At 34.9% G+C, this 27,663-nt stretch overlaps 1 protein-coding gene across 9 annotated transcripts; it reads right to left on the bottom strand.

Moving 5' to 3' along the window:
* Nucleotides 1-1,727: 1,727 nt before the first annotated feature.
* si:ch211-254p10.2 lies at nucleotides 1,728-27,246 on the bottom strand. Of its 9 annotated transcripts, XM_087286874.1 has the most exons (11): nucleotides 26,988-27,246; nucleotides 25,069-25,330; nucleotides 22,826-22,929; nucleotides 15,846-15,913; nucleotides 15,555-15,714; nucleotides 15,337-15,452; nucleotides 15,044-15,170; nucleotides 13,835-14,089; nucleotides 10,428-11,093; nucleotides 7,089-8,422; nucleotides 1,728-3,555 (listed from the first exon to the last, which is right to left on the bottom strand). In XM_087286874.1, exons 3-10 carry the CDS (start codon nucleotides 22,926-22,928, stop codon nucleotides 8,163-8,165), a joined length of 1,755 nt encoding a protein of 584 aa, XP_087143000.1. In that variant the 5' UTR covers nucleotide 22,929; nucleotides 25,069-25,330; nucleotides 26,988-27,246; the 3' UTR covers nucleotides 1,728-3,555; nucleotides 7,089-8,162. The 9 variants fall into 9 exon arrangements, with proteins under 9 accessions (XP_087143000.1, XP_087143001.1, XP_087143003.1 ...); XM_087286875.1 differs by lacking the exons at nucleotides 22,826-22,929; nucleotides 25,069-25,330; nucleotides 26,988-27,246 and adding exons at nucleotides 17,984-18,029; nucleotides 18,473-18,779; XM_087286877.1 differs by lacking the exons at nucleotides 22,826-22,929; nucleotides 25,069-25,330; nucleotides 26,988-27,246 and adding exons at nucleotides 17,984-18,029; nucleotides 18,473-18,560 and having other exon boundaries at nucleotides 15,044-15,136.
* Nucleotides 27,247-27,663: the final 417 nt, after the last annotated feature.

The following is a 27,663-nucleotide window of genomic DNA, read 5'->3' as shown; positions in this document are numbered from 1 at the left end:
CCTGACACATGTATTTGTTCTTCAGACATCTCACCAAGCAATGAGGCCAAAAGAATGCTAAATATGGGTAGGCAGTGCAAATCTATATGGCTACTTGATGACTTGATTTATAGATAATTATTCATTCATTAATTTTCCTTCGGCTTAGTCCCTTTATTAATCAGGGGTTGCCACAGCGGAATGATCAGCTAACTTATCCAGTATATGTTTTAAACAGCAGATGTCCTTCCAATCACAACCAAGTAAACACCTATACACTCACATTCACACACATACACTATGGCTAATTTAGACTATGGCTTTTTTTGACTATGGCAATTCAGTTTCCCCTACCTGTACTGTGGGGGAAACTGGAGCACCCGAAGGAAACCCACATGAACATAGAGAGAACATGCAAACTCCACAAAGAAATGCCAAGTGACCCAGCTGGGTCCCGCTAGGAAGCCAGCGACCACCTTGCTGTGCAGCAACAGTGCTAACCGCTGAGCCACCATGCCACCTCATAAGCAGTTAGATGTTTTTCAAACACACACAAAAACATTTGTATTTTTTTCCCCCTTTGCAAGTTGAATAACTGTGCATAGGTAAATTTAAACATAATACATCTGGAAATGTTTATATCATGTTTAGAGTTTTTGGCCATAAATACTTAAACAATGACAATATGTGGGCTTGAAATTGCCAATTTAAAATTTTTGTTTTAGATTTTTTATTTTCTGTGCAAATACAAAAAAAATTTTATTTGTGAAAAAGGCAATGCCATGTGAAAGGATATTGTAAATTGGATATTGCAAGCATAAAACATAGTCTATGAACACTTGGCAACCAAAGCAAAAAATGGCAAACTACAGTAATGGATTTTAGCACAGATGAATGTTTTTAGTCTTTCATTTATCCGCAAAGAAAAGAATTGTGTTGCATAAATGTACCCTATGTGTGATGATGCTGCAGATTTTAGTTTTTTTATCTGTAGTTTTGCAGGCAAATCATTATTTTTTTAATTAATTAATTAATTTCTTTTTTAATTACTTTATTTATTTTTTGAGAAAAACTTTAGTAGAATATATTTTAAAGTCACATTTAAATATGTTAATTTGGGTCATTGTGTATTTTCTTTATATATATATATATATATATATATATATATATATATATATATATATATATATATATATATATATATATATATATATATATAGCTTTTATTGACATCTGGTGGACACAGGGTATAATTACAGGCTCATCAGGTTCTTTTGGCTACATGACGAAGAAAATTAAAACATATTATCTATTTATTGTAGAGTTGTATCGAAGTAATTCCCTTTCTAATTAATTTATGTATATATAAATGAATGAATGACTAAAATATTTTTTAGTTTTTAGTCATCCATTATTTTATATTTTAATTGCTAGTATTTTAATTGCTAGTCGATGCTTATGTTGATGCTTAGGTTCTATCTGACATTTCTGTCAAAATTGAGTTATTCACATATTCTTATTAAATGACAACTTATTTACATTATGAGATGTTTTTTGTTTCGGATGTTAACAGTTTAAGACTTTTTATAAAAAAAAATGCTACATACATACTGTTTGCTATGAAATGTAAAATCTTTGAAGCTCAATATCTTTAAATCATTCACAAAGCAGATAGAACCTTTTAATTACAAGATGACGATATATTTAGACTGAGTATATATTTCAACAAAAAAACACTGCTTTCGTCATGCCTTCTGAACGCAATTTTATTGGTTTTCATTGAACTGTCTGACACTTAAAGAGTCCTCAAACAACATTTAACATTACACATCAGCAGTAAAAATAATCAGTGAAAAGAACTGTCTCATAATCCATATAATATATTATTAACACAAATTAAACAGGTGAAATGCAGTCTGAATATTTTACGTATCTGTTAACCATTACTTCTGTAGTTACTGTCCACAAATAAGTTTAAGCTAGAGTTCAAAACATAACAGTTAAGTGCTGAGGTATAAGATTCTGTCTTCATCCATTTTGAACTCTAAAGAACACTCAGTTATAGTAGTCAGTTAAAAGACCTTGACATGATAATTATATAAACATGCAACAGATACATTAAAGTCCACGGTCTTGTTAAAACTCACTAATATTTCACTTGAAAAGTTAGGGATCAAACTAAAAGATTAATCATTCAGTTAAAAGCACAAAAAAGAAAGAAAGATAGTCTCCTTATATGCTGTAAAAAACATCTTTTGTCTGTTGGACGAGATTTGTACTTTGTGTGCTTTATTCAGAAACCAAGTAATCGTGAAAAAAAGAGACATTTACTGATATTTAATAAAAAATAAAATAAAATAAAAAAACGCCTGGTGGCAACGTGCTGGTAAGTTGACAAATGTGAGAAGATTTACAAAAAAGGTGTTTGCCTGGCTAATGATCAATGAAAACATGTTGTGTCAGCTGTGTTTAGTCATGTTCTTGTGGTAATACTGTGCATTTTAAGACACTTATTAACTTCTAGGGGCCCGTTTACAGCTCGTATTAAGCATTTTGGTTGATCAGATTTTCCATTTGTGATCAGATCTACAAATAAATAAGTACTTTTAGGGTGGCCTAGGTGATTGTCTTCAGAAACTATTTTTGTTATGCTGGTTAAAAGTCTCTTCGCATTCTGGTAACAATAATATAATTAAGTGGTCCAAAACTATATGTCTTTTAATATTCTGTGGAAGATGTAGACCAAGTTAAGTTTGTCCAATCACAATGTTTGTCCTGAAAATATTTGATTTCATACCTCTGCAATTACAGATCAATTACAGATTACATCATCAGCACATTCACAGATGAGGTTTAGATAAAGAATGGAAGGTAAACATCAAAAACCTACCTTTTTTTTAAAGTTTGCTATTGTAATTACTAATTGTATTATAAAGTTTAACTTTGAAAAAAAGTTACGTAATGTATTACAGTGATGTTGTATAGTGAAAGTTTATTTATTCAGGAGGCATGGCTTTGGATGGTGATTTGCAGTGTGGGATGTAGGCTTTCATTGCTACGAGGCTAATGTTAGCATTTTCCAAGATCTCCTATTGCATTGTTAATACCAGGTGTAAACAAGCCTGTAATGTAGATATTCACAATATCGAACACATTCAAACAGCCACCAGAGACTACCTGCTCTGTACCTACTAAACTAATTCAAACATTATAAGTCATGTTGACACTTGTCATGTTTAAACAAAACTTGAAGATTTGTTCAGCGCATTTCAACAACATGTCTTGTAGTGTTTAAAGGAATACTAATTTTAAAAATAGGTTCAACTCCACTATAGTTAAACAATTTAGCATGTTTAGCTTAGCATAATTCAAAGAGTTTTAATAATTTTCCTATTTAAAGTTTGACTCTTCTGTAGTTACATTTTTGTACTATGACCGACAGAAAATGAGAAGTTGCTATTTTCTAGGTCAATATGTCTAAGAACTATATTCTCATTCAAGTGAAATAATCAAGGAACCTTGCTGCTTTACCATGGCTGCAGCAGGCACAATGATATTAGCCAACAAGTTTAGGGGCTGGGTCAATGACGTGACGCTCATTTTTTTGTGTCCATGTCTTTTAAATAAATTCAATTAGGTTCCAGTTTCAAAATAAATAAGCAAATTACTTGCATAAATTCTCTATTTTGAGGACCAAGTTTAATTTTTTAGTTTTAATCCATTTTAAGAAAATTTTTAGGGGATTATTGCAAGAATGTCAATGTGGTGTAACCAAAAAAAATTGGTACCAAATAGTTTACCTTGTTTAAAAAATGTGAAAGCCTCAATGAAACATTGTATCGGCTAGTCTGGCATAATTTTACATTAGACATATTTAATAGTAAATAAAGGTAAATATAGCACAATTGTTTTAAATATTATAATTCATTTGGGGAATTTTGTCTGTCACTTCAAATTTCTGAAATGTCAAGATGGTGTAACCACCATTTATTGAGCCATTTTGTTAATATTGTGCACAAGAGAGTTAGACAGGAAATTGGATCACAGAGAAGAACTCTTGATAAGACTAATTGCTGCATGCAAAGGTTAGTAACTCTTTTTAAAATATGAGATACTTTGACCTTTTTAAGGTATGGTCAGCTATTCTTAGATATGCATGTCAAATGGTAAGACCCCAGAAATGCACTGATAATTGTTCAATATTATAAAAATAAGTATTATATTTAAAAGTTAAATTTGAAATATTCCCACCAAGCCCATGTGCTTACATAGATGTTATTTATAATGCCTGTCAAATTTCATTTTAAGTTGAAATGTCAAGGGGTGTAACTGGTTACACCATTTGACTCATATAGCAGGAGTCACTGTTGGGGGTCAATTTGGTCAAATATCATTAGTTCATGATGCTGATCAAAAATGCGACATAAATTAGACTACTATTTGGAACTATTTGTGTTCATAGTGTAGATTATTTATTTATTTTTGTTTGAGAAATAGGTGCTTAATCACCAACCTTACTATTAAAGCTCTGTAAACCTAGGATAAAGTTATTTTACTGCATATCATGAATGTTTTTTTTTATGTTAATCCATGTTTATATTCACACAATATAATGTACACACTCTCATTCACACACACATTCATACACTACAGTCAATTTAGTTTTTCTAATTCACCTATACTGCAAGTCTTTAGACTGTGGGGGAAACTGGAGCTCCCAGAGGAAACCCATGTCAGCTCCACACAGTAAGCCATCCTGGTCCATCTGGGACTCAAACCAGCAACCTTCTTGCTGTGAGACAACTGTGCTAACCACATTAGCCACTGTATCACCCTCCTTTGACATGTTGTATGTATTTTTTTTTCTTCTTGAGAAAGTCTTTTTTCTTTTAGTTTGGATAGAATAAAAGCAGTTTTTAAAATGTTTAAACCGTTTTTTAAGGTCAATATTGTTAGCCTTCTTAAATACAGAACAAACTACAGTTACCCAATGACTTGACCAATAGATCTTACTTGCCTAATTAACCTAATTACATTTTTAAATGTCACTTAAGGCTGAATACTAATGTCTTACAAATTATCTAGTCAAATATTATGTGCTGTCATCATGGCAAAGACTACGGAAGAAATCAATTATTAGAATTTAGTCATTTAAACTATTTTGTTTAGAAATGTGTTGACATTAATATTCTCTCTGTTAAAGAGCACTTGGGAATTTCTTTTTTAAATAAAATAAAAAATTAACATGGGAAATGAAACAAGGTTGACGAGCCTCTATAGACTGAGTGCACACAGCCTTAAGTTTTGGAGGTTTTCATACTTGATGCGCTCGCTGTTGTACTATTATTTTTAACAACTGGAGATGACTCGGAGGAACTTTAATGATGAAAAGTTGTGAAGAACAAGTCAGAAGTTGCTAAACAAATTAATTTATTTACAGTTGAAATCAGTTTTGTTTTTTTTGTTTTTACAGTATGTCTGATAATATTTTTTTCTTCTGGAGAAAGTCCTATTTGTTTTATTTCGGCTAGAATAAAAGCAATTTTTAAAAGCCATTTTAAGGGAAAAATTATTAGCCCTTTTAAGCTTTTCCCCCCCGATAGTCTACAGAACAAACCATGGATATACAATAACTTATCTAATTACTCTAACCTGCCTAGTTAACCTAATTAAGCCTTTAAATGTTACTTTAAGCTGTATAGAAGTGTCTTGAAGAATATCAAGTCTAATATTATTTACTGTCATCATGACAAAAAGAAAATAAATCAGTTATTAGAAACGAGTTATTAAAACTATTATGTGTTGAAAAAATGTGTTGAAAATGTGTTGAAAAAAATCTTCTCTCTGTTAAACCGAAATTGGGGAAAAAATAACAGGGGAGCTAATAGCTCAGGGGGACTAATAATAATTCTGCATAATTTTGACGTTAACTGTATAAAATAAATAGTTTGTGGATAAGTTGTGGATACACTCATGAAATGATTTGTTGTCAGTCAGTCGTGTATGCTTGCAAAAATTGGCCTTTAATCCCAGCACCAAGGCAACAACGAGTAAGCAGCAGTTCTTACGTACTAGTGTTTTACGTACAGTGTTTGGCAAATTGTTTCTAAATAGCTTAAAAAGTAAAATAGTGGATTTTTTTCTAATATCATCTACTTATTTTTATTTTACTTAAGCCAACTGAAAAAAAACAGTGATGGAAAAGGTGTTAAATGTTAAACATGTTTCTTTAGTTTGTTAATATTCTATTGATGAGGGCCACACATTTAATGTAAAGGATGTTATTACTTGGTGTATTAAAGTTCAGCAACTTGGTTTCATTGTTCGAAACACATTTGTCAATGACAATCCCACCCCCCTCAGATATTGTTCCTCAACTGTCATTACAATATGAGACATGGATACACCTTTCATGCGCCATGATGATTTCTTGTTGCCAGACATTTTGGTTAACATTTAAAACAAATTAAAATCACTTCAGCTGAAATTGTTGACTATCATTCTTAGTTTGAATTGATTTTAATTGTCAATTTCAAAATCTTTGGCTGTAGAAGCAACACTGTCAGGTGGTGTAACTGGTTTTTGTCAATTGGTGTAACCAGTATTTTACATAAAAATATAATTAAGTACATGGAAATAATGTGAAATTAAAATTAAAACACCCAGTTTAGTGTAATAAAATAGTTTTTAACATTTTTTACATAATTTGTCAAAGATTATTTAGAAATCAGATGTGTTTTTAGCATGTGTCCGGCCGAATATTGCAAAAACTCATTAAAATGTACATTTAGAGATAATGCGAATAAAATAAATGTTATTGTGGTATTTTAAAATGAAGTATTTATTTCAGTGTGTACACTTGCATATCATCTAGGAGAAGTAAATTATTTAATATTTCACAATTTTTGGCAGTTACACCATTTGACATTTTCAGGTGCATTCAGTCATAATGTTTGTAAAAAATGGTGTAAATGTTATTTTTAATTACATAAAATCAACATGAATACAATCTGTACATTTTAAAATATCTGACGGATGCTTTTAAATCAACTTTGTAAAAGATTTTTAAATTTCCCATCTTGCCAAACTTGTTTTGTCACTGACCCGGCTACATAATATCTTTGCGCCTGCAGCAGCCAATGGTATGGCAGCAAAGTTTCTTGACTATTACGAGGTAATGCTAGTCATCCCTAGTCATATCGGCCTAGAAAATAACAACTTTTCATTTTCTGTTTTTCTTAGTGCATGATGTACCCACAGAAGCATAATACAATTAATTTTTTGAGTGAGATGCTATTGGTCTAATCCAGGGGTGGGCAAACTTGGTCATGGAGTGCCGGTGTCCTGCATAGTTTAACTCTAATCAAAAACACCTGAACATGCCAATCAGTGTCTTAATGGTCACAAGAAATCTATAAGCAGGTGTGTTTGATTAGAGTTGCAGTTAAGCTGTTGTCACATTAGAGTTTGAGCATGCGATTTTCTGTCATGCGGCGCTACGAAAAGGGGCAGGATTAGACATTTTTAAAAGCGAGCGATTGCTCCATGTTTTAAATTTCTGTCCAGAGATGTCATGTTTTGATCCTTGATTGGTCTCACGCAGTCAAGTGACGCATGACCCTGCATTTCCGGTCTGACGCATTTGCGAGCGTTTGAATGGAAGTCCATGAGAGGAAAAGCCCAGTGTGACCGCTGCTTTAAACTGTACAGTCCTTCCAGGACCAAGTTTGCCTACCCCTGGTCTAATTCAATAAACTATGCTAAGCGAAGCTAAAAGTGCTCCTGCCAGACCTGGAGATCAGCTGAATGGATTCAAAACTGATAAAACTCAATAGTTTAACTTTAGGAGGCTGGAGAAATGAGCTTGAAATTACAACCTCTTTTCAGATCCCATTTAGATCTGTTTTTAGAATGGCCCACTTGCAAACGGGGTCTCTGATACTGATGAAGTTGCTTTTTTCTGTCAGCAGGAGGCGCTGTTTCCTGATTTTGTTGACCTGAGTAATGCGTTGCTGCCAAACCCTTTTTCTTCCTCCAGGTTATAAGAGATCACAGCAACAGATTTGTTTTTTTTTTTAGTATAGTGATCTGGATAGAGTAACTTTTGTGTAAGTGCAGCTGAAAACAGTACAGGAATGGAGACACATTCACAAGCTGGTGAGCAACAAGCAGAGTAGTGTTGCTCAAGTGTTTGTACGTGGTTTCCTCTTGGCTTTCCTGGCGTACAGGAAGTACATGGTGTGTCCCGTAAAAATGAACAGGACGGAGATGATGACAAGAATGCCAAAGTGTTGTGGCTGAGGCGCAGCGATGACCATGAGGAAGTGCAGCAGGTCCATTAGGTAGTTCATGGAGCTCTGGACACCGTTCACCACCCCTCGCTCTGATTCACAGATGCTCTCCTGCAGGAGCTGAGTCACTGTCAGGTCAAATGACCACAGACCTGCAAAACAGTAGACATTTTTATCTTAAGTTGGTTAAAAATTAATGCTGATTTAAGAAATCTTCTAAATAATATAATTCTTACTAAGTTTTAGGATCTAATATAACTTGAATTAAACTTGTCTTGAAAAGTTTAAATTATTTGATGCTTCAAAAAATATTAAGAGGTCTTCTCATTTCCTGTTTAATATTTAAGTTTTCTGCATGTTTTACATGTTGGTTGGTCCTTTGCTGTCAGTTACAGCCTGAAGTCTTTTCATCCCTGGTGGTGCTCTGCTAGGCCTTTACAGCAACTGTCTTCAGTTCCTGCCTGATTATTCTTGGGGCTTTTTCCCTTGTTTTGTCTTCAGCAAATGAAATGCATACTCAATCAGATTCAGATCAGGTGATTGACTTGGCTATTGCATAACATTCCACATCTTTCTATTCAAAAACTCTTTGACTGCTTTTGCAGTATGCTTTGAGTCACTGTTCATTTGAACTGTGAAGCGCTGTCCAATGAGTTCTGAAGTATTTGGCTTAGTATGAGCAGAAAATATTGCCTGAAACACTTCAGGATTCATCCTGCTGGTTTTATCAGCAATCACATCATCTATAAATTCAAGAGAACTAATTCCATTGACAACCATACATGTTCATGCCATGTCACTACTACCACTATGCTTCACTGCTTAGGATCATGAGCAGTTCCTTTGCTTCTCCACACTCTTATCTTCCCATCACTCTGGTACAAGTTGATCTTGATCTCATTTATCCGTAGGATGTTGTTCCAGCACTGTGAAGGCTTTTTTAGACTCTAATGTGGCTCTCCTGTTTTTAAGGCCCACCAATGGTTTGCATCTTGTGGTGAACCCTCTGTATTTACTCTGGTGTAGTCTTCTCTTGATTGTTGACTCTGACACATATACACCCATCTCCTGGAGAGTGTTCTTGAACTGTCCAACTGAGAAGGATGTTTTCTTCACCAGAGAATGAATTTTTTGGTCATCCATCACAGTTGTTTTCCGTGGTCTTCTGGGTCTTTTGGTGTTGTTTTGGTGTTTCTTTTTAAGAATGTTTTGACCACGCTTAATGTTTTTGCTATCTCTCTGATGGTTTTGTTTTGTTTTTCAGCCTATTGATGGCTTGTTAGACTAATAGTGACAGCTCTTTAGATCTCATCTTGAGAGTTGACAGTAACATATTCCAAATGCAAATTGCACACTTGAAATAAACACTGAACCTTTTATCTGCTCATTGTAATTGGAATAATGAGGGAATAACACACACCTGGCCATGGAACAGCTTAGAAGCCAACAGTCCAATTACTTTTGGGCCCACACAAGTGGGAGTCACCCATGCAAACTGTTGTAAAGCTGCGGTCACACTGGGCTTTTCCTTACCATAGACTTCCATTCATACGCATGCGAATGCGTCAGACCGGAAACGCGGGGTCATGCGTCAAGTTTCGCAGACATGACATCTCTGGACAGAAATTTAAAACATGGAGCAATCGCTCGCTTTTAAAAATATCTAATAAGCTTGTTTAATCCTGCTTCTTTTCGCAGCACCGCACGACAGAATATCGCATGCTCAAACTCTAATGTGACCGCAGCTTAATTCCTACACAGTTTACCTGATTTGGATGTAAACACCATCAAACGCCCCACAACCTTTTCATTTGGGTTGTATTTATCTAATATAATACTGTATATTTAGAATGTTAGAAATAACAGATTTTTATCAAAAAATAAGCTTTCCTTTCTATTCATCAAATAATCGCCAAATATTGTGCATCACAGTTTTTCCAAAATATTAGAAAAGTAAATCTATTACGCAGCAACTGTTTAACTGTGCAACTTAATAAAATGTTTTAGCAACAAATCAGCATCCATTTTAAAATGTATTTCAGCAAAGTTTTCAAAACTTTCAATGCAAAATAAAAAATCCCCAAAACATTTAAATAGATCAGGAGGAATTGTATTTATTGTTAATAAAGGGATATGATAAAGCAGATATCTACTCACCAACTCGAGCTGTAATGACTCCAAGAAACAGCAGGATGATGGATATATAAGACTCTGGTTCTGTCCCTGCCGGTGCATTCTCAAACAGCACGGTGTTATTGGTCCAGTGAATGGAGGAACGGTCGGGCAGCAGAGGCTGATTGATACCTCCACGCAATGGGTATCCGTGCCTCTGATGACCTCCAGTCATTCCACCCACATCCGACACATTCCCTATATTGAGTACGCTGAGGTCTATGGGACTCCCGGGGGCAAATACAGAGCACACACAAAGCAACAGGCAAAGCATGTGCAGAGCGCTGGAAATGACCCCAGTGTTGACCAGGCCGAATGCTTTCCGCAGCTTTGTGAACAGGACAGTGCCCAAAAGCCCCGCCACCGCCGATACGCCCATCAGAATGCTGAGTAGGGAACCACTGATGCCCTGCGTGTAGGCATAACCCGTTGTGATGCAGTCGAAACCCAGTACCGTGGTGTATAGAAATGCAAGGGCCAGGCCGGCTAGGAAAACAGGTTGTCTGTAGTAAGCCCTCCATCCCTCCTGGCAGGTGCTGAGGAGCCCACGCAGGCGCTGGATGCACATGGGGATTCTGGTCATTTCTTGTAAATGCAGGCCACTGGAAGTTTCCTCTGAGATGGCTGGAGCTGGACATGATGAGGTTCTGCCTGAATAAAGGAAGTGAATTTGAATTGTATATTTAGTCAATGTGAATGTGAAGTTTAAATATTGGTTAATCTATTCTTCTGTTATAGTTGGTAATTCTTCTCTCTATCTTTCTTTCATTCATTCGTTTTGTTTTTTTCCCTTTTTATTGTTTTTGTTTTTTCTTCTGCTCATTATATTGTTTTGCTGTTTTTTTCTTTCATCCAATCAGCCATCCATTGCTTGTTTCATAAATCCATCTATTCATCCATCCACCAATCAATCCATTAATAAATCCATCCCTCAGTTAATCCATTCATCCTTATATTAGCCATTTTATCCATCCACACATCTATCCAATGATCTTTTCTTCTACACATCCATCCATTCGTCCATTTATTAATCACTCACTCCTTCCATTCATCCATCCATCCATCCATCCATCCATCCACCCCAATGGGTTATTTTATCCATTCAATTTTTCCAGTCATCCATCATTAATTTCATTAACCCATTCAATGTTCTGTAAACCCTGCTGTTGTCATTAATAAAGATATGAAGTTACTATAACTTGACATTACTTAAAATACCAAGTTTTGGCATCAAAACTTAAACAAGTGTGTTTTATACTCATTAGGCAGCAAAAAAGTTTTAATTAATGTTTTAAGTTCTCTGAGCTTAACATTTTGTCACCTTGGAATTATAAGGTTCTAGCTTTCTAAATGATTTTGAGAGAATGAGCTTTAATTTTTTGCATTCCATAGCAAACAGTATGTGTGTAACATTTGTTTTTTAAATAAAAAGTCTTAAACTGTAAACAACTTATAAAAAACATTGCATAATGTAAATGAGATGTCATTTAATTAGAATATGCCAATAACATAATGTTGACAAAAATGTCAGATAGAACCTAATAATTCTAAGGTGATGATTTTAATTTCTTTAAATGATTCACCATGTCTCTGGTTGCGCTGAAAATTTTTCCTTGACAACTATGATGATATATCGATAAATGTTAAATGACACAAGACGGTAATTTTGCTTGTGATGCTGAATTTTGCTGAAGAGCAGCAGGACAGAAGCACTACCTGAACCCATCTGACAAAAGAAAAAAAAATTAGAAATTAGATATTTAAATGCTTATAAACATTTTTCCTAATTGATATACATGCAAGGGCAATACAGTTGCTAAGTGGGTAGCACTGTCGCCTCACATCAAGAAGATTTCTGGTTCGAGTCCCGCTGGGTCAGTTGGCATTTCTGTGTGGAGTTTGCATGTTCTCCCCATGTTTACGTGGATTTCCTCCAGGTGATCCGGTTTCCCCCAGAAGTCTAAAGACGTGTGCTATAAGTGAATTGGGTAAGCTAAATTGTTCGTATTGTATGTGTGTATGTCCTGGTCCTCCAGGTTGGTGGTTGAGCGTTGGGCTAACAACCCACCTCGTAAAAATTAAATGTTATGAAACACCAACATGGTGCGGCTAAATATCAACTTTGATATAAACGGCCCTGAAAGTAAGTAAAAAAAATTAAAAATCGAATATTAGCCATTTTAAGTTATCTGTACTTAAACATTTAAGTTAATACAATGAAGAGACCCCATCTAGTCAACTAAATTAATTGAATTGTTGATTTCCCATTACTCAAACGAACTGAGGGAATCACCTTTCTCAAATCATTTGAGTAGTCTTAACTTATTAGGGTTTACAGTGTGGTCATTATATCAGTTTACCATCACACCATAGAGCATTAATTTCAACCATCCATCCACCTGCCCAGTAGTTGTTACATCTATCTATTTATTCATCAGTCTAATGATTACTTATTTTATCTATTCATTAATTTATTCATCCATCCATACATATATAACTCAATTCATCCACCCAGTGCTTGTTTCATACACCAATATTTCCACCCATCCATGATTCATTCCATTCGTCCATCATTTTCTTATTATATAATTTATTTTTATTATCATCAATGTTCAGGACATTTACCATGTTTAGTTAAGTTAATACATCTGGTCTCGCTTTGCCACAGGCCAATTATATACTCTCTCCAAACTCCTTCTATCTCCATATTTAATATATTTTTGAAATATTTAGTCATGGTTCATGGTTATCAAAGGTGTCTCTGCCAATTATTAACTCGTCAGTAATTATAAATGTTCTGCGTGATTTTTGGATCTGTTCTGGTGTGAGTTTGACTTGCTGCTTTTTGCCCTGCTCTATCCATGCATGGACTTGTAGACTAATTACATGGTAGTTAATAATATCAACATATTTTGATGAAAGAGATCCTGACTAGTTATTTGAATTGAAGTCTAGGAGGCGACGCAGTGACACAGTAGGTAGTGCTGTCACCTCAAAGCAAGAAGGCTGCTGGTTCGAGCCTCGGCTGGGTCAGTTGGCATTTCTGTGTGGAGTTTGCATGTTCTCCCTGTGTTCGTGTGGGTTTTCTCCGGGTGCTCCGGTTTCCCCGTACTGCCAAAAGACATGCGGTGCAGGTGAATTGGGTAAGCTAAATTGTCCGTAGTGTATGAGTGTGAATGAGTGTGCGTGGATGTTTCCCAGAGATGGGTTGCGGCTGGAAGGGCATCAGCTGCATAAAAAAGTGCTGAATAAGTTGGCGGTTCATTCCGCTGTGGCGACCCCGGATTAATAAAGGGACTAAGCCAAAAAGAAAATGAATGAATGAATGAATGAAGTCTAGGAAAGAAACTGTTCAGAATGTTTGGGCACTAGTTTATGTTTGGAAACATTACCTTTTAAACATCTTCTTTCTCTTTTCTTCTCTAGATAGCTTTGATGTTCCATTGCTGGAGGTTTGACAGACAGTGCAGGTACGATACGATAAACTCTGGAGAGGAAGATGAACTCTACAATGAGGGACACCACATTCCATCCTAAGATGAAGCCACAGCCAACCACATTAGAGGCCAGGGTCATTACCTGACCCACCGCCAGGGGAGCCAGGATGTTGGTAACCTGATCAATCCGCCTCATCGTAGCATTCATTCCTACATCAGGAAGAAATAAAAACTATTATTTGGTGTTTAATCTACATGTGTGCTTATTATAGCATTGTAGTGTTAGTATAACAACATGTTAACATTTTACTGTATGCTTTTTATGCAACATTATGGAACTGCTTCATGGTTTAGTAATTGATGCTTTTAGAAACTATGATGCTTAGAATGCAGTTGTTGAACTTGCATGTTTGTAAGCACTTTTAAATTACCTACAGTGGATAAAAAAACTTGTGGATGTCAAAATTGATAAAAATAGTATTTTCTTTTTTTAATGATTTAATCTGCATCATTTAAGAAAATGAGGAGGAAGTGTCCAGGCCCTTGCCTTGAATGACTTCAGCACATCTGCACCACAAGACTTGTCTTTCACATTCCTGTGATGTTGATCAATCTTCTTCTGTCTCTTCCACAGGTCACGGACTGTAGTGGGTTTCGTGGTTATAACTTTGTTTCCAAGTCTTTTTTTCAGATTCCAGATATTTTTCAATCAAGTTTAGATTAGGACTGTAGGCTGCCATTGCATTATGTTAGTGTTTTCAGCTTCAAGGAACTGCTTTACCCAATGGCTCATACGAATTGATGTCTTATTTTGAATGATGAGGAATGGCATGTTACTGAAGGTGCTTCTGATAAACATTTCCATTTACTCTGCTATATATCTGTTTAAATGGATAGCTTGCCCAAAACTCATCCTTCACTTGTCACAAACCCAAAAAAAAAACTCAAACAGGTTTGGAACAAGGGTGTACATTGCTATCCCTTTTACACAAATTACTGGAAGGATCTGAAAATGCTTAAAACTGCAGTTTTAGTAGCTTTAAATACCACAAGGCAGTGGTGTTGAAATTTAGGAAATAGTATGTTTTTTGCTGACTTTGATTTCAATTGTTTGTGATTTCCAGTAACCGATAAGCATTGTCTAAGAGAAGTAAAATGTCATACCTGCGAGGTGACCACGGTTGTAGCCTGTGATCACCACTATCCAATCCCTCTGGATGGCAATGGTGAGAGCTGTGCTGGCGAGGTTCGCCACATCTGCCAGGATGATCACCACCGTATAACAAACCACCTTGTGTGAGTTGTGTGATGCAACAAGTTACTATGTATGCTATGTCATAGCAGCGGGAATGCTTATGTTCAGCAGGGGTTAGGGAGAGATTGAAGGTACAAAGTGCTACTATAAACAGAAGATTTTGACCTGAATCCTGAAAGGTATTAATTAAGGAGAGACTTACAGTTAGCCACCCATCCCAGATTTCCTCAATCCATTTTTTGTATGAGAAAACCAACATAAGCACAATGCTGCAGACAGTCACTGAGGTGTTCTGAATGAACAGGGATGCATGGGCCACTGTAGAAAAAACAGATTAACATAACATTTATGGTACCCTTCTATTAAACTTATTTTAATGAATAAAAAAACTGACATTCATAAATGCATCACTTATTTTACCTTTGTTCCTTGGGTTGCGATCGACCCAGTCTCCTATCAAGGCCCCTAATAAGAGCACCGATCCGGCCACCACTAGTCCAAAGATGGCAGTTAACAGTAGGTTATGTCCATAGAGCTCAATCAGGAAGACAGAGATGGCGAAATGCCACATGCGATCACCCTGGCACATGAAAAGCAACAATCAGCTTGAAATATCATGTCATATTTTGTGTGCTCTTCTTAAAGTATGATTTAAAAATAAATAAATACTTTGCCAGAGCTCATGTGTGCCAGCATTGCAGATCTCCTTACCCACATAGATAACGCTCCACTCACATAGATGAGGAACTTGGGACCCTTGAGGTAGATGAGGGCTGATCCTAAATGATAAAGGGTCTTGAAATATTGATTTCTTGCATGATGTATGCTTTTGTTATAGAATAAACAGTTTCATACCAGACAGCCTGTTTTTCACCTGTGGCGGCAGGCTTTTTTTTACACACATCTACCAACTACCTGTGCCGTTATTTCAATGACAAATGTCGTGAGCTCAGTATTAGAAGTCGAGATTGCATTTATGTAATAGCCTACACAGCATGCGGATCTCTTTGCTTGCGCGCCGATTTCCTCTGCTCGTGCACAAAACTTCTTGCACGCCCCTTCAAATATTATATAATAATAATAATAATAATATAAAATCTTGTGCGCTCTCAAACAAACGCTGCTGAATGCGATTTAGTGCGTTTATGTAACGAGTATGTTTCTAGCATTTATTAGATTTGCTAGGAATATTTATGAATGTCTCCAATAAACCTACAGAGCAATATTAATGCGTCCTGAAGTCAGTCAGCACGTAACCTTAAAGGGTTAAACACATGACGCACAGCACTTTTACGATTACAGAAAAGTTCGCGCTGTTATAATTCACTTACCCTTTAATACGTTTTTGGTGTGGTTATTGCCTGCTATTAAAAAAAATAAATGTTTTGAATGAGAAGCTGTAACGTTAGCAGTGGCGGGATCAATTTTGGCGTGGCGCCCCGCCATGGAAGAATGAATGTAGCGGAACCATGTACTTCAAGAAAAAAAAGAAAATTCTATCAATAATTACTGCTCTAAACCAAAGACTATAGAATACACAATACATGCCACTTGTATCTTTTTGAATGGGGGAAAGTGTAACGTTCAATATGCTGAATAAAGCCCCCCCTACTAGTACGGGAGCCAATCATCGATCGCAAAAGCCCGTTTTCTAGTACACGAGCCAATCATCAATCGCTATATTGGAGGACCTATGACGTCAATTTGTAGGCTAATCGGCTGCTAGCATAAAACTGGTTCCCTCGTGAATAAGCTTTTTGAAGATTGCAAATAATAAGCTCTGTGTTCAAACACTGTTCATGACACTTACACGTTTTGTCCAGTCGGATAATCCTCAGACGAAAATACAACTTTGAGCACTTTTAGATCCTAAATACAAACACAAGACTTGAAAAGCTAACATAATGTAATGTAATGTAATGTAATGTAATGTGTATTTATATAGCGCATTTATTGTGTATGGCCATACACCCAAAGCGCTTCACAATCATGAGGGGGGTCTCTCCACACCACCACCAGTGTGCAGCATCCACTTGGATGATGCGACGGCTGCCACAGGACAACGGCGCCAGTGCGCTCACCACACACCAGCTATTGGTGGAGTGGAGAGACAGTGATAGAGCCAATTCAGTGGATGGGGATGATTGGGAGGCCATGATCGTATGGGCCGATAGAGGGACTTTGGCCAGGACACCGGGGTTACACCCCTACTCTTTCACGAGAAGTGCCATGGGATTTTTAATGACCACAGAGAGTCAGGACCTCGGTTTAACGTCTCATCCGAAAGACGGCGCCCACTGACAGTGTAGTGTCCCCTTCACTTTTACTGGGGCATTAGGACTCACTTAGACCTCAGGTTGAGCGCCCCCTGCTGGCCTCACTAACACCACTTCCAACAGCAACCTAGTGTTCCCTAGTGGTCTCCCATCCAGGTACTAACCAGGCTCAGCCCTGCTTAGCTTTAGTGAGTAACCGGTCTTGGGCTGCAGGGTGATATGCTTAACATAAGGCTATAAACGGACTACAGTGCCCTCGGGGCGCTCGCATGTGACGTCAGCACCACCCTGCTACAGGCAACTTTTCAAGCTTATTTTTTTAGAAATAATGTCCATGACAAAGAGTTAATCTCTATGCTTATTATAGTATAATCCACGGTATATATTATAAACAAATGAATACGCAAAAACACATAGACCTATGAGATTTTTGGATCGTTTTTACGTGGGAAATACATCTGTTTTGCTTTACGGTTGTTCTAAAAGTTTTAAAAACTGTTTAAAACTGCCTACATAGTATTATCATAACACATTTAAATAAGTGTATCGCTCGAGTGCATAAAGCCTGCTTACCTTAACAGACGACAGAAATGAGGCGTGAGGAAGTGTATGAAAATGCCTGCAAGTTCCATGGACATAGAGCAACATTCAATATTCCTTTTTTTGTCACGAAATACACTGAAAAGCAGCCCATACAGTCAAATATGATGTACATTTTACGGAGGATATTGCTGTCATGACAGAGTTAAATGTGTTCAGATGAAGAAAAAAAAGACAAAAAATCACTTGATCGGGTTAAAATGACAGTTAACATGCGTGTATTTTTACACATTTATTCATACGTTTGCATTACTGAGAGCAGGAAAAAGACAGGCTGCACTAGTAAGCAGTACGTTATCTTCATATTATTGTTTATTAAAATAAATTATTATTTTTTAAATAAATTATCAACAAAATTAATCTGTCTCGACAGCCTTTACAAGTGAAGGAATTATCTGCACACAATCTGAATTCCCAATTAGAATAATACTACAAACTATAAAATACTATTCATGAAAATACCTAAATAACAGACTAATTCAAATGCCTATCACGAGCGAGCTGCGCTCTAGACCAGATCAGCTCGATGACGTATAATGTCTCCGACACCGCCTGTAGTCCCAATTAGCAACTTGATAGCAACCGTCTTTTTAAAGAAGCATAACCGATTTAAAAATTCAAGAGTGTGCTGTAACTGATGTGTTTTATGTTCTAGAACAAAACGTGAAAGTATTTTGAGTTTGTGTTTTCCACGAACCTTATTTAAGCGATTTTACTGAAACCCCATTGAAAAAACCCGGGACGAGGGAACCGGAACTGCTAAAATGCTAACTCGCTTCCGGATTTTTGCATACAAATTGACGTCATAGTTTCTCCACTCTATATTCTGGGGGAGGGGGGGAGGACCAGACGTGAGTTTCCAGTATGTCTGGGCATTCTGTTTGAATGGGGAAACATTAAATTCTCCAATATTGCCTGCCAAGTTTACGAATAAATTTCATATTAGGCATCATCAATAAAATAAAATTTCTTTCAAACAAAAAAAACAAAATATGCAGAAACTGATGTCTGGACCAAGCCCCTTCCCCAGAGGATCGTCAGTCTATAGCGATTGATGAGTGGCTCCTGTATTAGAAGGCAGGCTTTTTCACCATATAGCGATCAATGATTCGCTCCTGTTCATCAAATTGACAGTTACACTTTATTTTAATTTATTGTTATTTGTTTTTGTTTTTTTTTATTAACTCAATGCCACAAGAACGAGAGGTATTAAATTTCACATAGTTTCTGAAAGAGAAAAAACAAATATGTATAAAAAATTAAATAAAATTACATTTACAAATTAAATGTTTTCAGAGCATTACATGTTTTCAGTGCTTTTTTTGTTTTGTGATTGTTCTGAAAGATTTACATATACTTTAAAGTCATTCACAAAATGGGTAAAGTTTTGGTTTACATTGAGTCCAGTTTTTTCTTATGTATATGGTATTTTCCTAACAGCATAAACAAATTAAAAATATATTGTCCTTTGCAGTTCAAGATCTCATTATCAGACAGTTACACTTTATACCCATTAAAAAAGATAGAAGTGACAGGTCTTGTGTATTCTGTAGTCTTTGTCTAAAAAGACTACGCTACTGAAAAATTTATTTATCTGCAACCTGGTTAACAGTAAGTTTATTTAATACGTAAAGGCAATATTCCTTGGACTATACAGGGGTGATGTGTTTGATTATTGGAATGTTGTGGTGCTTTTAAAGGGACTGTTTACCCCAAAGTGAAAATTCTATCATATTTTCAACCCATCAATCCAATGAGTTTCTATCTGCTTGTTGACCATTAAAGAAGATATTTTTAAGAAAGCTGGAATCTTGAAATGACTCCCATAGCATTTTTGGGTTTAAGGTTTGCAACCACTTAGTAAGAGTAGAGTAAATAGTGAGTACATTTTCATTTTTGGGTAAAGTATTCCTATATGTTCATCCACTTCAGAAAGATTTTTTTTTCTTTTGTTTACAAACAGATTGTGCTAAAGTTTTAAACTAAAGATGATGCTGTGTCCACTGTATTTGGTCAGACAGTAATGTCACATCACATACTGTAACTGTTTTCATTATAGGTCACTATTGATTTTTATGTGAAGGATGTAGGCCAGGGATCACCAAACTTGCTCCTGGAAGTCCAGTGTCCTGCAGATTTTTAGCTCCAACCCTAATCAAACACACCTAAACAAGCTAATCAAGGTCTTAGAAGGTATACTTGAAATACCCAGGCAGGTGTGTTGAGGCAAGTTGGAGCTAAACCCTGCAGGGCACCGGACCTCCAGGAATGAGAATGGTGACCCCTGATCTAATGTAGGCTATCAAACACACATGCAAAAACTTTGGGACATAATCTTAAAACAAAGCTTTGGAAATATGCAACTCTATATTACTTTTTTATCGTAATAGTTTTCATAACTAATTGTTATTAACTCATTTATTTTGTCCTTGCTATGATAAAAGTACATAGTTGTTTTGCAACATACTAATATTCAGCTTAAAGTGCATTTTAAAGGCTTAACAAGGTTAATTAGCTCAAGTTAGGTTAAATAGGCAAGACATTGCACAATGGGGGTTTGTTCAGTGGCTAAATAGAATAGAATGTGTCCAATAATATTGCAGTTTTAATTTTTACACTTTTTTCTCCAAAACAAACAAAAACATAATAAGAGAAATATACTGTGAAATATTTGAAAAACAGTAAACATTTCATTCTGTACAGTATATGTTTTTGTAGATTAATTGAACATTCAAAATGCACTGTATGTAAAGTGTTTGTTTCTGTAAAGTTTGCTATTGAGGCATTTCATTTTAGTTTAATCAGCTGACTACACTAAATTAACATGTAAATCCAGTGTACAAATGAAATAAGCTTAGCTGTTGCTATTAATAAGTCAAAAATGTATCTAGAAAACCTTAAAATGCTGTTGCCGCATTGCCCACACAGCTAACAGAACCAAACCATAACAAATCAAACCAAACCATGTGGGTGGTGTATTGTTACACCTTTACAAAATGATGATGTTTTTAAACGTAAACATCTTGATAACATAGTAAAAAATAGTTTATGACTTTATTAATTGCTTTCCAGCTTGTTATAAATTGTATAACATGTTCATTTATTCAATAGTGTATAATGCTGAGAGCGTAATACTGAGAGTAAGCAAGAGGTAAGTGTTTTAACAAAATCTGAGCACAAATGGTCATGAGACACATTAGAACACACCAGATACAAACATGTACTCAAGCTCACGTGGGGTCAGATCACTGACTACCTCTTTTAAATTAACATTTAGCACAAATGAACTGAGATACCAGGTGGAAACATAACAGTGAAGAACTATACTGGTCGCTTTTGCCATTTGCATTTATGATGAAGGAGAATTGAGGATATTAATTCATAAACTATGAACTATTTGTGTGTGTGTGTGTGTGTGTGTGTGTGTGTGTGTGTGTGTGCGTGCGTGCGTGCGTGCGTGCGTGCGTGTGTGTGTGTGTGTGTGTTTAATCATTTATTTTTTTTCCTCAGTTAATTATTCTGAATATTTGATCTAAAAAGCATTGAAATGTTAATGAAACAATAGATCAAGTATAGTTGGTTGGTTCAAACTTTTTTGGGTAGTGCCAGGAAAAGTGTATAGAAAGTATAGATTATCAGATATTGAAAATAATTAGTGTTTTGCAGAATTAAGATTTGCACTCTGGTTAGGTTCTAATTGCATTTCGATACCCTGCACTCTACATGTGTAATTACAGTAATGTTAAATCAAATCCAATCTAATTACACTTTTTTTGTGAGAAAATTTGACATCAAAAAAATGTAACAACTCACTTTGTATACATGCATCGTTAGCATCTTTCAGTGGATCTTTTTGTAATTTTTGACAATGTGTCAATGTGAAAAACACAGTACACACTGTAAAAATATCTGCAGTTTTCTGTATTTTGTGATTCGTGTTTGCTCATTGTTTATGCAGCTGTTGACATTAATAAGTTTGAAGAATAAGGAAATTTTATTGACTTTTTAAATAGTTTGACATGATAACAAGCCTGCCTGGTAATAAACTGCCAGTCATTTTTCTGTTATTTTACCAACTCAATAATGTACACCGTAAAATAAACATCTGTTAATTAGTTTATGTACAGTTGTAAATTGGATTATGTGTTGTTGATCTCTGCTCTGTCAACTTTTGATATAGAAATTGCCATTCTACAGTTTAACAAAGTTACATTTATAGACATCTTAGTTGTCTGAAATAATATAATATGTAAGAAATAATATATAGAGAAAGAAATAAGTGCACTGGCAGCTTATTAAATGGTTTTTGTACCGTATACTACACTAACCCAGACAACATTTCACTTTAAACTATTCAAAATGTTAATAAAAGTCACTTTATCAAACTTTTCAAGGTTAAAAGTTGTTGAAAAAAAGATTAAAGTCCCAAAATGTAATTTAAAAGTATAAATAAAGAATAAAAAAAACAAAAACACATGGATCTCAATATATGGGAAACTGCTAATTTACAGATATATTTTAAATTGTATATATTCTTTATTACACAATATATTGTTTCAAACTTTTAAAATGTCAATAAAAGTCACTTTGCTAAACTGTGCAGTTAAATTTTCAACATCAGAGCAGAAATCAGGGTGCCATAGTGCCATTTATAACCCTAAGTAAATGTGAAAAAAAAAAAAAAAACTTGTGAATCGTGAAAATACAGACACGTTAACAGATTTTTTTTTTACAGTCTAGTCATGTATATGGTAATAATAAAGCAGTAATTTAGTATCAAAAACAGCAACACATATTTAAGTAAAACAAACATACGTGGTATATTCCTGGCTTTGACCACAGATGATTCTCTGTCATTATCATTGTCAAACTCCACAGCAACACCAGCACACTGGACCCCTTCTGTTCTCAGAGACATCCTGCATCAACAGCAGCACCGAATTACAGTTAGCCCATAAGAGTAATTCATAAACAAACCTTAAGGTTTAAAGAAATGTTGACACTTTTTCTGAGTTCTGTTGCTCTATTATGTACAAATCCATTATAAACACTCCAAACAATATTTATGTATTCTAACTGCGTATAAAATAAGAACAGGATTTTTGCATATAATCGATAAATCCAATGTGTTTTAAATGCTTCTTATTAATTCATATATTGTTTGGAGTAAGGAGCTGCATCAATATAGCCCCTAGATATTAAGTAAAGCAATGTATACAAGAAAATATGCAATGCAATCAATAATTTTAGATAGAACTAAAATTGGAAAATGAACATATATTTCATAAATATGACATCTGTTGATTTTATGCCAGTAGCAACTAATCTCCATGAACAAGGAAAATAAATAAGTGAAAAAATAATGAATATGTGCAACAATGCATTACACTTACATGAATATGTGTCAGCAGAACCTGACAATCATGGTATAAGAAAAATTGTAAACCAAGGAGCACCTTGAGCTTAAGTGAATCTAAAAACATCCAACTATCATATGATGCATGTCATCATCAATACTTTTTATTTTTTATTTTTTTGGTACTTTGCATCATATTTTTTATACTGTTTTAGTTTAGCATTGTTTCTTCAGACTATCATTTCATATTGTGCTCTATCGTTTATTGTGTGGTGTCACAAAATGCTTTGTTTACTGTAATACTTTTTCATAAGTTATATGAGTGCAATATTACATGCCAATACAGGGATGTAGGCAGAAAAATGAATAACACCACCTTGAGAAAGTTACAATCTTGATAGTCCAGTGTTTACACTTTGCATTTTAGTTTGCGATACATTTATTTTTTATTTCAACACTCTTAATCAAAAACCTGATCTAAACTTCTAAAAAAATTGATGTATGACCACATACCGTGTGAGTGAGTGCATTTCTGACATGTAAAAAACTTATAGTGCTTTTACTGTGGTCAAATAAATGGAAAAATACTATATCATGAATATGACATATATGACTTTCTGCAGAAGAAAAAATATTATCAGACATACTGTAAAAATGTCATTGCTCTGTTAAACATCATTTGGGAAATATTTAAAAAAGAAAAAAAATTCAAAGGGAGGCTAATATTTCTGATTGCAACTGTACATGAGTGCAATATTACACACCAATACAGGGATACAGACAGAAAAATGAAAACTAAAACTGTTAGAAAGTTACAATGATAGTCCAGTGTTTACAATTTGCATTTTAGCAAGTGATACATTTTTTTATTTTTACACTTTTAGTCAAAGACCTGACCTAAAATTCTAAATAAATTGATGTATGACCACACACCGTAGCAAGTACATTTTAGAGTATATACTTTAACATGTGGTCAAATAAATAGAAAAATACTATATCTATACTATAATATATACAGCTGAAGTCAGAATTATTAGCCCCCTTAAATTAATAGCCCCCTGTGTATTTTTCTTCCCCAATTTTTGTTTAACGGACAGAAGATTTCTTTAACACATTTCTAAACATAATAGTTTTAATAACTCATTTCTAATAAATGATTTATTTTGTCCTTGCCATGATGACAATAAATAATATTTTACTAAATACTTTTTAAGACACTTCTTTACAGCTTAAAGTGACATTTAAAGGCCTAACTAGGTTAATTAGGCAGGTTATGGTAATTAGGCAAGATATTTTATAACAATGATTTATTCTGTAGACTATCAAAAAATATAGCTAAATATATAGCTCAAGGGGCTAATAATTTTGACCTTAAAATGGTTTAAAAAAAAAGAAAACTGCTTTTATTTTAGCCAAAATAAAACAAACAAGACTTTCTCCAGAAGAAAAAAAAATAAATAACAGACATACTGTGAAAATTGTATTGCTCTGTTAAACATCATTTGGGAATTATTTAAAAAAGAAAATTCAAAGAGTGGCTAATAGTTCTTCAACTGCACATTACTTACATCACAATATGAGATATTTGCCATATCGCCCAGCACTATGACCTCAGACTTTCATATTATGTTCATGCATATGTCAATACAGAACAAACAAAAAAAAAAACTAATACACGGGTAGAAAAAAATTAAAAAATCACCTGATCGTTGACTCCCGGAGTCCTCCTTGCTATGAGCGCTTGCTGTGTCTCAAGGTTGCGTTATCCATGTGTCCAAGGTAAGGATGCTTCCATAAGGCCTGAGTTCCAGCAGTCGCACTATGAGGGGCTTGATAACATCAGTGCATGAGGGCACCATTGTATGAAAGTGCCAGAAAAGCAGAACGAGTCACAGGCTGACAAAAGCAGCCAGCATATTCCACAGCACGTGACAGAGAGGGGGGACAATGTCACCGTTCACCCCCTACATCACAAAAAAAGACCATCCTGTCACTCAAGTATCATAAACACGCAGACTTGTACAGCTATCTTTATGGGGACTACCCCTAGATAATGCATTGATGTTTATACTGATTGTGTATTCTATCCACCTACTCATAAACACAACCCTCACAGGAAACAATCTGCATTTATACATTTTTAAAACATTTAATTCTGTGCAATGTATTAGCCTTTTTCTTCATCGTGACCAAGAAAATGTTTACGCAAGGTCAGAATGTTGACATTTGATACCCCATAATGTAAGCAATACAAGGTACAAACACACACAAAGATACTGAACTTTAAAGGGGAAATTTGCCCCTGAAACTGATTTCCAAAGAGCTTTTCTATTTTTTTTTTCTGAGCAAATGTGTTTTTAACTTCTTTATTTTTTCTGTGGTTTCAAATATTCCAATTATTTGTTGCTTTATGACATTTTTAATATGGCTGACTGACTGCAATAGCCATGTGCTAATTTACCCAGAAATGTCTATAAACCCTTTATAAAAATGACAGTTAAGGTAAATAAATAAATAGCATCATGTACAGTGACATATGATGAATCTGGTTGTATTTTAATAAACTAAAAGTAAAATTAATGTTGAGTAAAATGTATTTTTCACCATCATTTTTTTTCATTTTTTCACCAAGAACCAACATCCACATCATGTCCACATCATGCAACAACAGAGTGAGATTGCATTGCGAGTCTCATTTCGGTCACACTGTATTTTGATGGCCCGTTTGTTGAATTTAAGTTACATTGCATCTACATGCCACCTAATTCTCATTAGATTATAAGTAGACTGTTATGCTGGGGTTAGGGTTAGTGTGAGTTGGCGTACTTGTAAAATATCTATTAGACAGTTATGTCTGTTGAAGGAGCAGTCTTAACAGATATTAAGCAGTCTCCTAATACTTAAATGGACCATCAAAATAAAGTGTTACCCTCATTTCTGTAACCTGCTAGTACATATATTTTATTTTTCCCCAAAATAACTATAAAACAAACATTTAATGACTATATGAAAATACATTTTTATGGCTTTTCATGCAAATTAAGAATAATTCTTGTCTGCTTTAAAATGTTGCCTAAATGTTACATTTAAGAAGTTGATGTAATATTAAATAAAAGGTTCAACATGGACAAGTAGGAAAAGCATGAAATCATACTAAGTTGTTACATCATATTGATATTTAGTTTTTGGATTTGTGGTACTATTCATTGTTCCTATTTTATTGTTATTATCTTGTAGTGTCATTCTTATTAATTGACCTCTAGAAATAGTATAACATGTCATTAAAAAAATAATTTTATATGGTCAGCTGTTTCTTATATATATATAGGCATTAAGTATTAATTTTAACTGCAAGTAATTTTAAGTTTCTCTTTATTTAAGAATCAAAAGAAAATAAGTTATTCCTATAGGCCTATTTTGAAAGAAAACAACAAGAAACAACAGTTTTTATCTCATTACAATTGAATGCAATTTAATTGTGCTAATAAGTCAATTGTCAAACATTTTAGTAGCATAAAAACTGTGTAAACACTTGCTGACAGATGTACACACACACAGTATAAAAGGAAATACACATGGCAAAATACGTTAATTGTGACATACATCTATTTTGGTGCTTACTTTGGTTTCTCCATTATGCAACCATAGCTTTCTGCCACAAGTAGATGTCATCAGGTGGCTCCTAACTTTCCCTGATTGTTTCAATCCTTACCACAACACTCTCCAACTGGTGGGTCGGCAGTGGTGGCCAAGCCACTGGCCATCTAATCATAGCTTCCAGCTTTCCTCCTCTCTCTTACTGTATAACCAGCATGAAACTCATTCTGCTTCTTCTTTAATCCTGCGAGCAGCATGTTTCTTGCTCTACTCTTCCATGCCTAAAGCTGACATAAGTAACCATACTGACTTTGCTGGAAAGTCTCTATAATCTACCTCCACAGGAAACAGCCATGCCTGCCAACCTTTGTTTTTACACTCATGGATTAGTGGCGTGTACTTTAAGGCCTTCCTCTTATGAACCTCTTCACAACCCTCCTCCCACGGCACAGTCAGCTCAATTAAAATGATTTTACGGTCTTTATCTGACCCAAAGACAATATCTGAATGAAGAGCTGTATTAACCATTTCTGGGAACTGCAGTTTTCTTTCAACATCTACTCTTAATTCCCAAGCATCTGTGGTTTGCAGCAAGCTTAACTTTTCATAAGTTATAAAACATGTTTTCATATTCAGTGATTAAGCTACAGTAACTTAAATAAGCTTTTCATTTACAACAATAAATCCTAAATTTCACAAC

The sequence above is a fragment of the Danio rerio genome, chromosome 16 (genome assembly GCF_052040795.2).
Source record: "Danio rerio strain M-AB ecotype USA chromosome 16, GRCz13ab, whole genome shotgun sequence".
NCBI classification, from domain to species: domain Eukaryota; kingdom Metazoa; phylum Chordata; class Actinopteri; order Cypriniformes; family Danionidae; genus Danio; species Danio rerio.
Note: the sequence above shows the minus strand (reverse complement) of the source record. Positions and strands in the feature narration are given on the sequence as shown.

Coding starts and splice junctions, on each gene's coding strand:
- si:ch211-254p10.2 (XM_087286872.1), bottom strand. CDS start 16,580: ATGGCGGGGCGCCACGCCAAAATTGATCCCGCCACTGCTAACGTTACA. Junction 15,914..16,465: donor CACCAAAAACGTATTAAAGG/GTAAGTGAATTA, acceptor TTTATCATTTAG/GATCAGCCCTCATCTACCTC. Junction 14,090..15,043: donor CAACCGTGGTCACCTCGCAG/GTATGACATTTT, acceptor TTCCTGATGTAG/GAATGAATGCTACGATGAGG.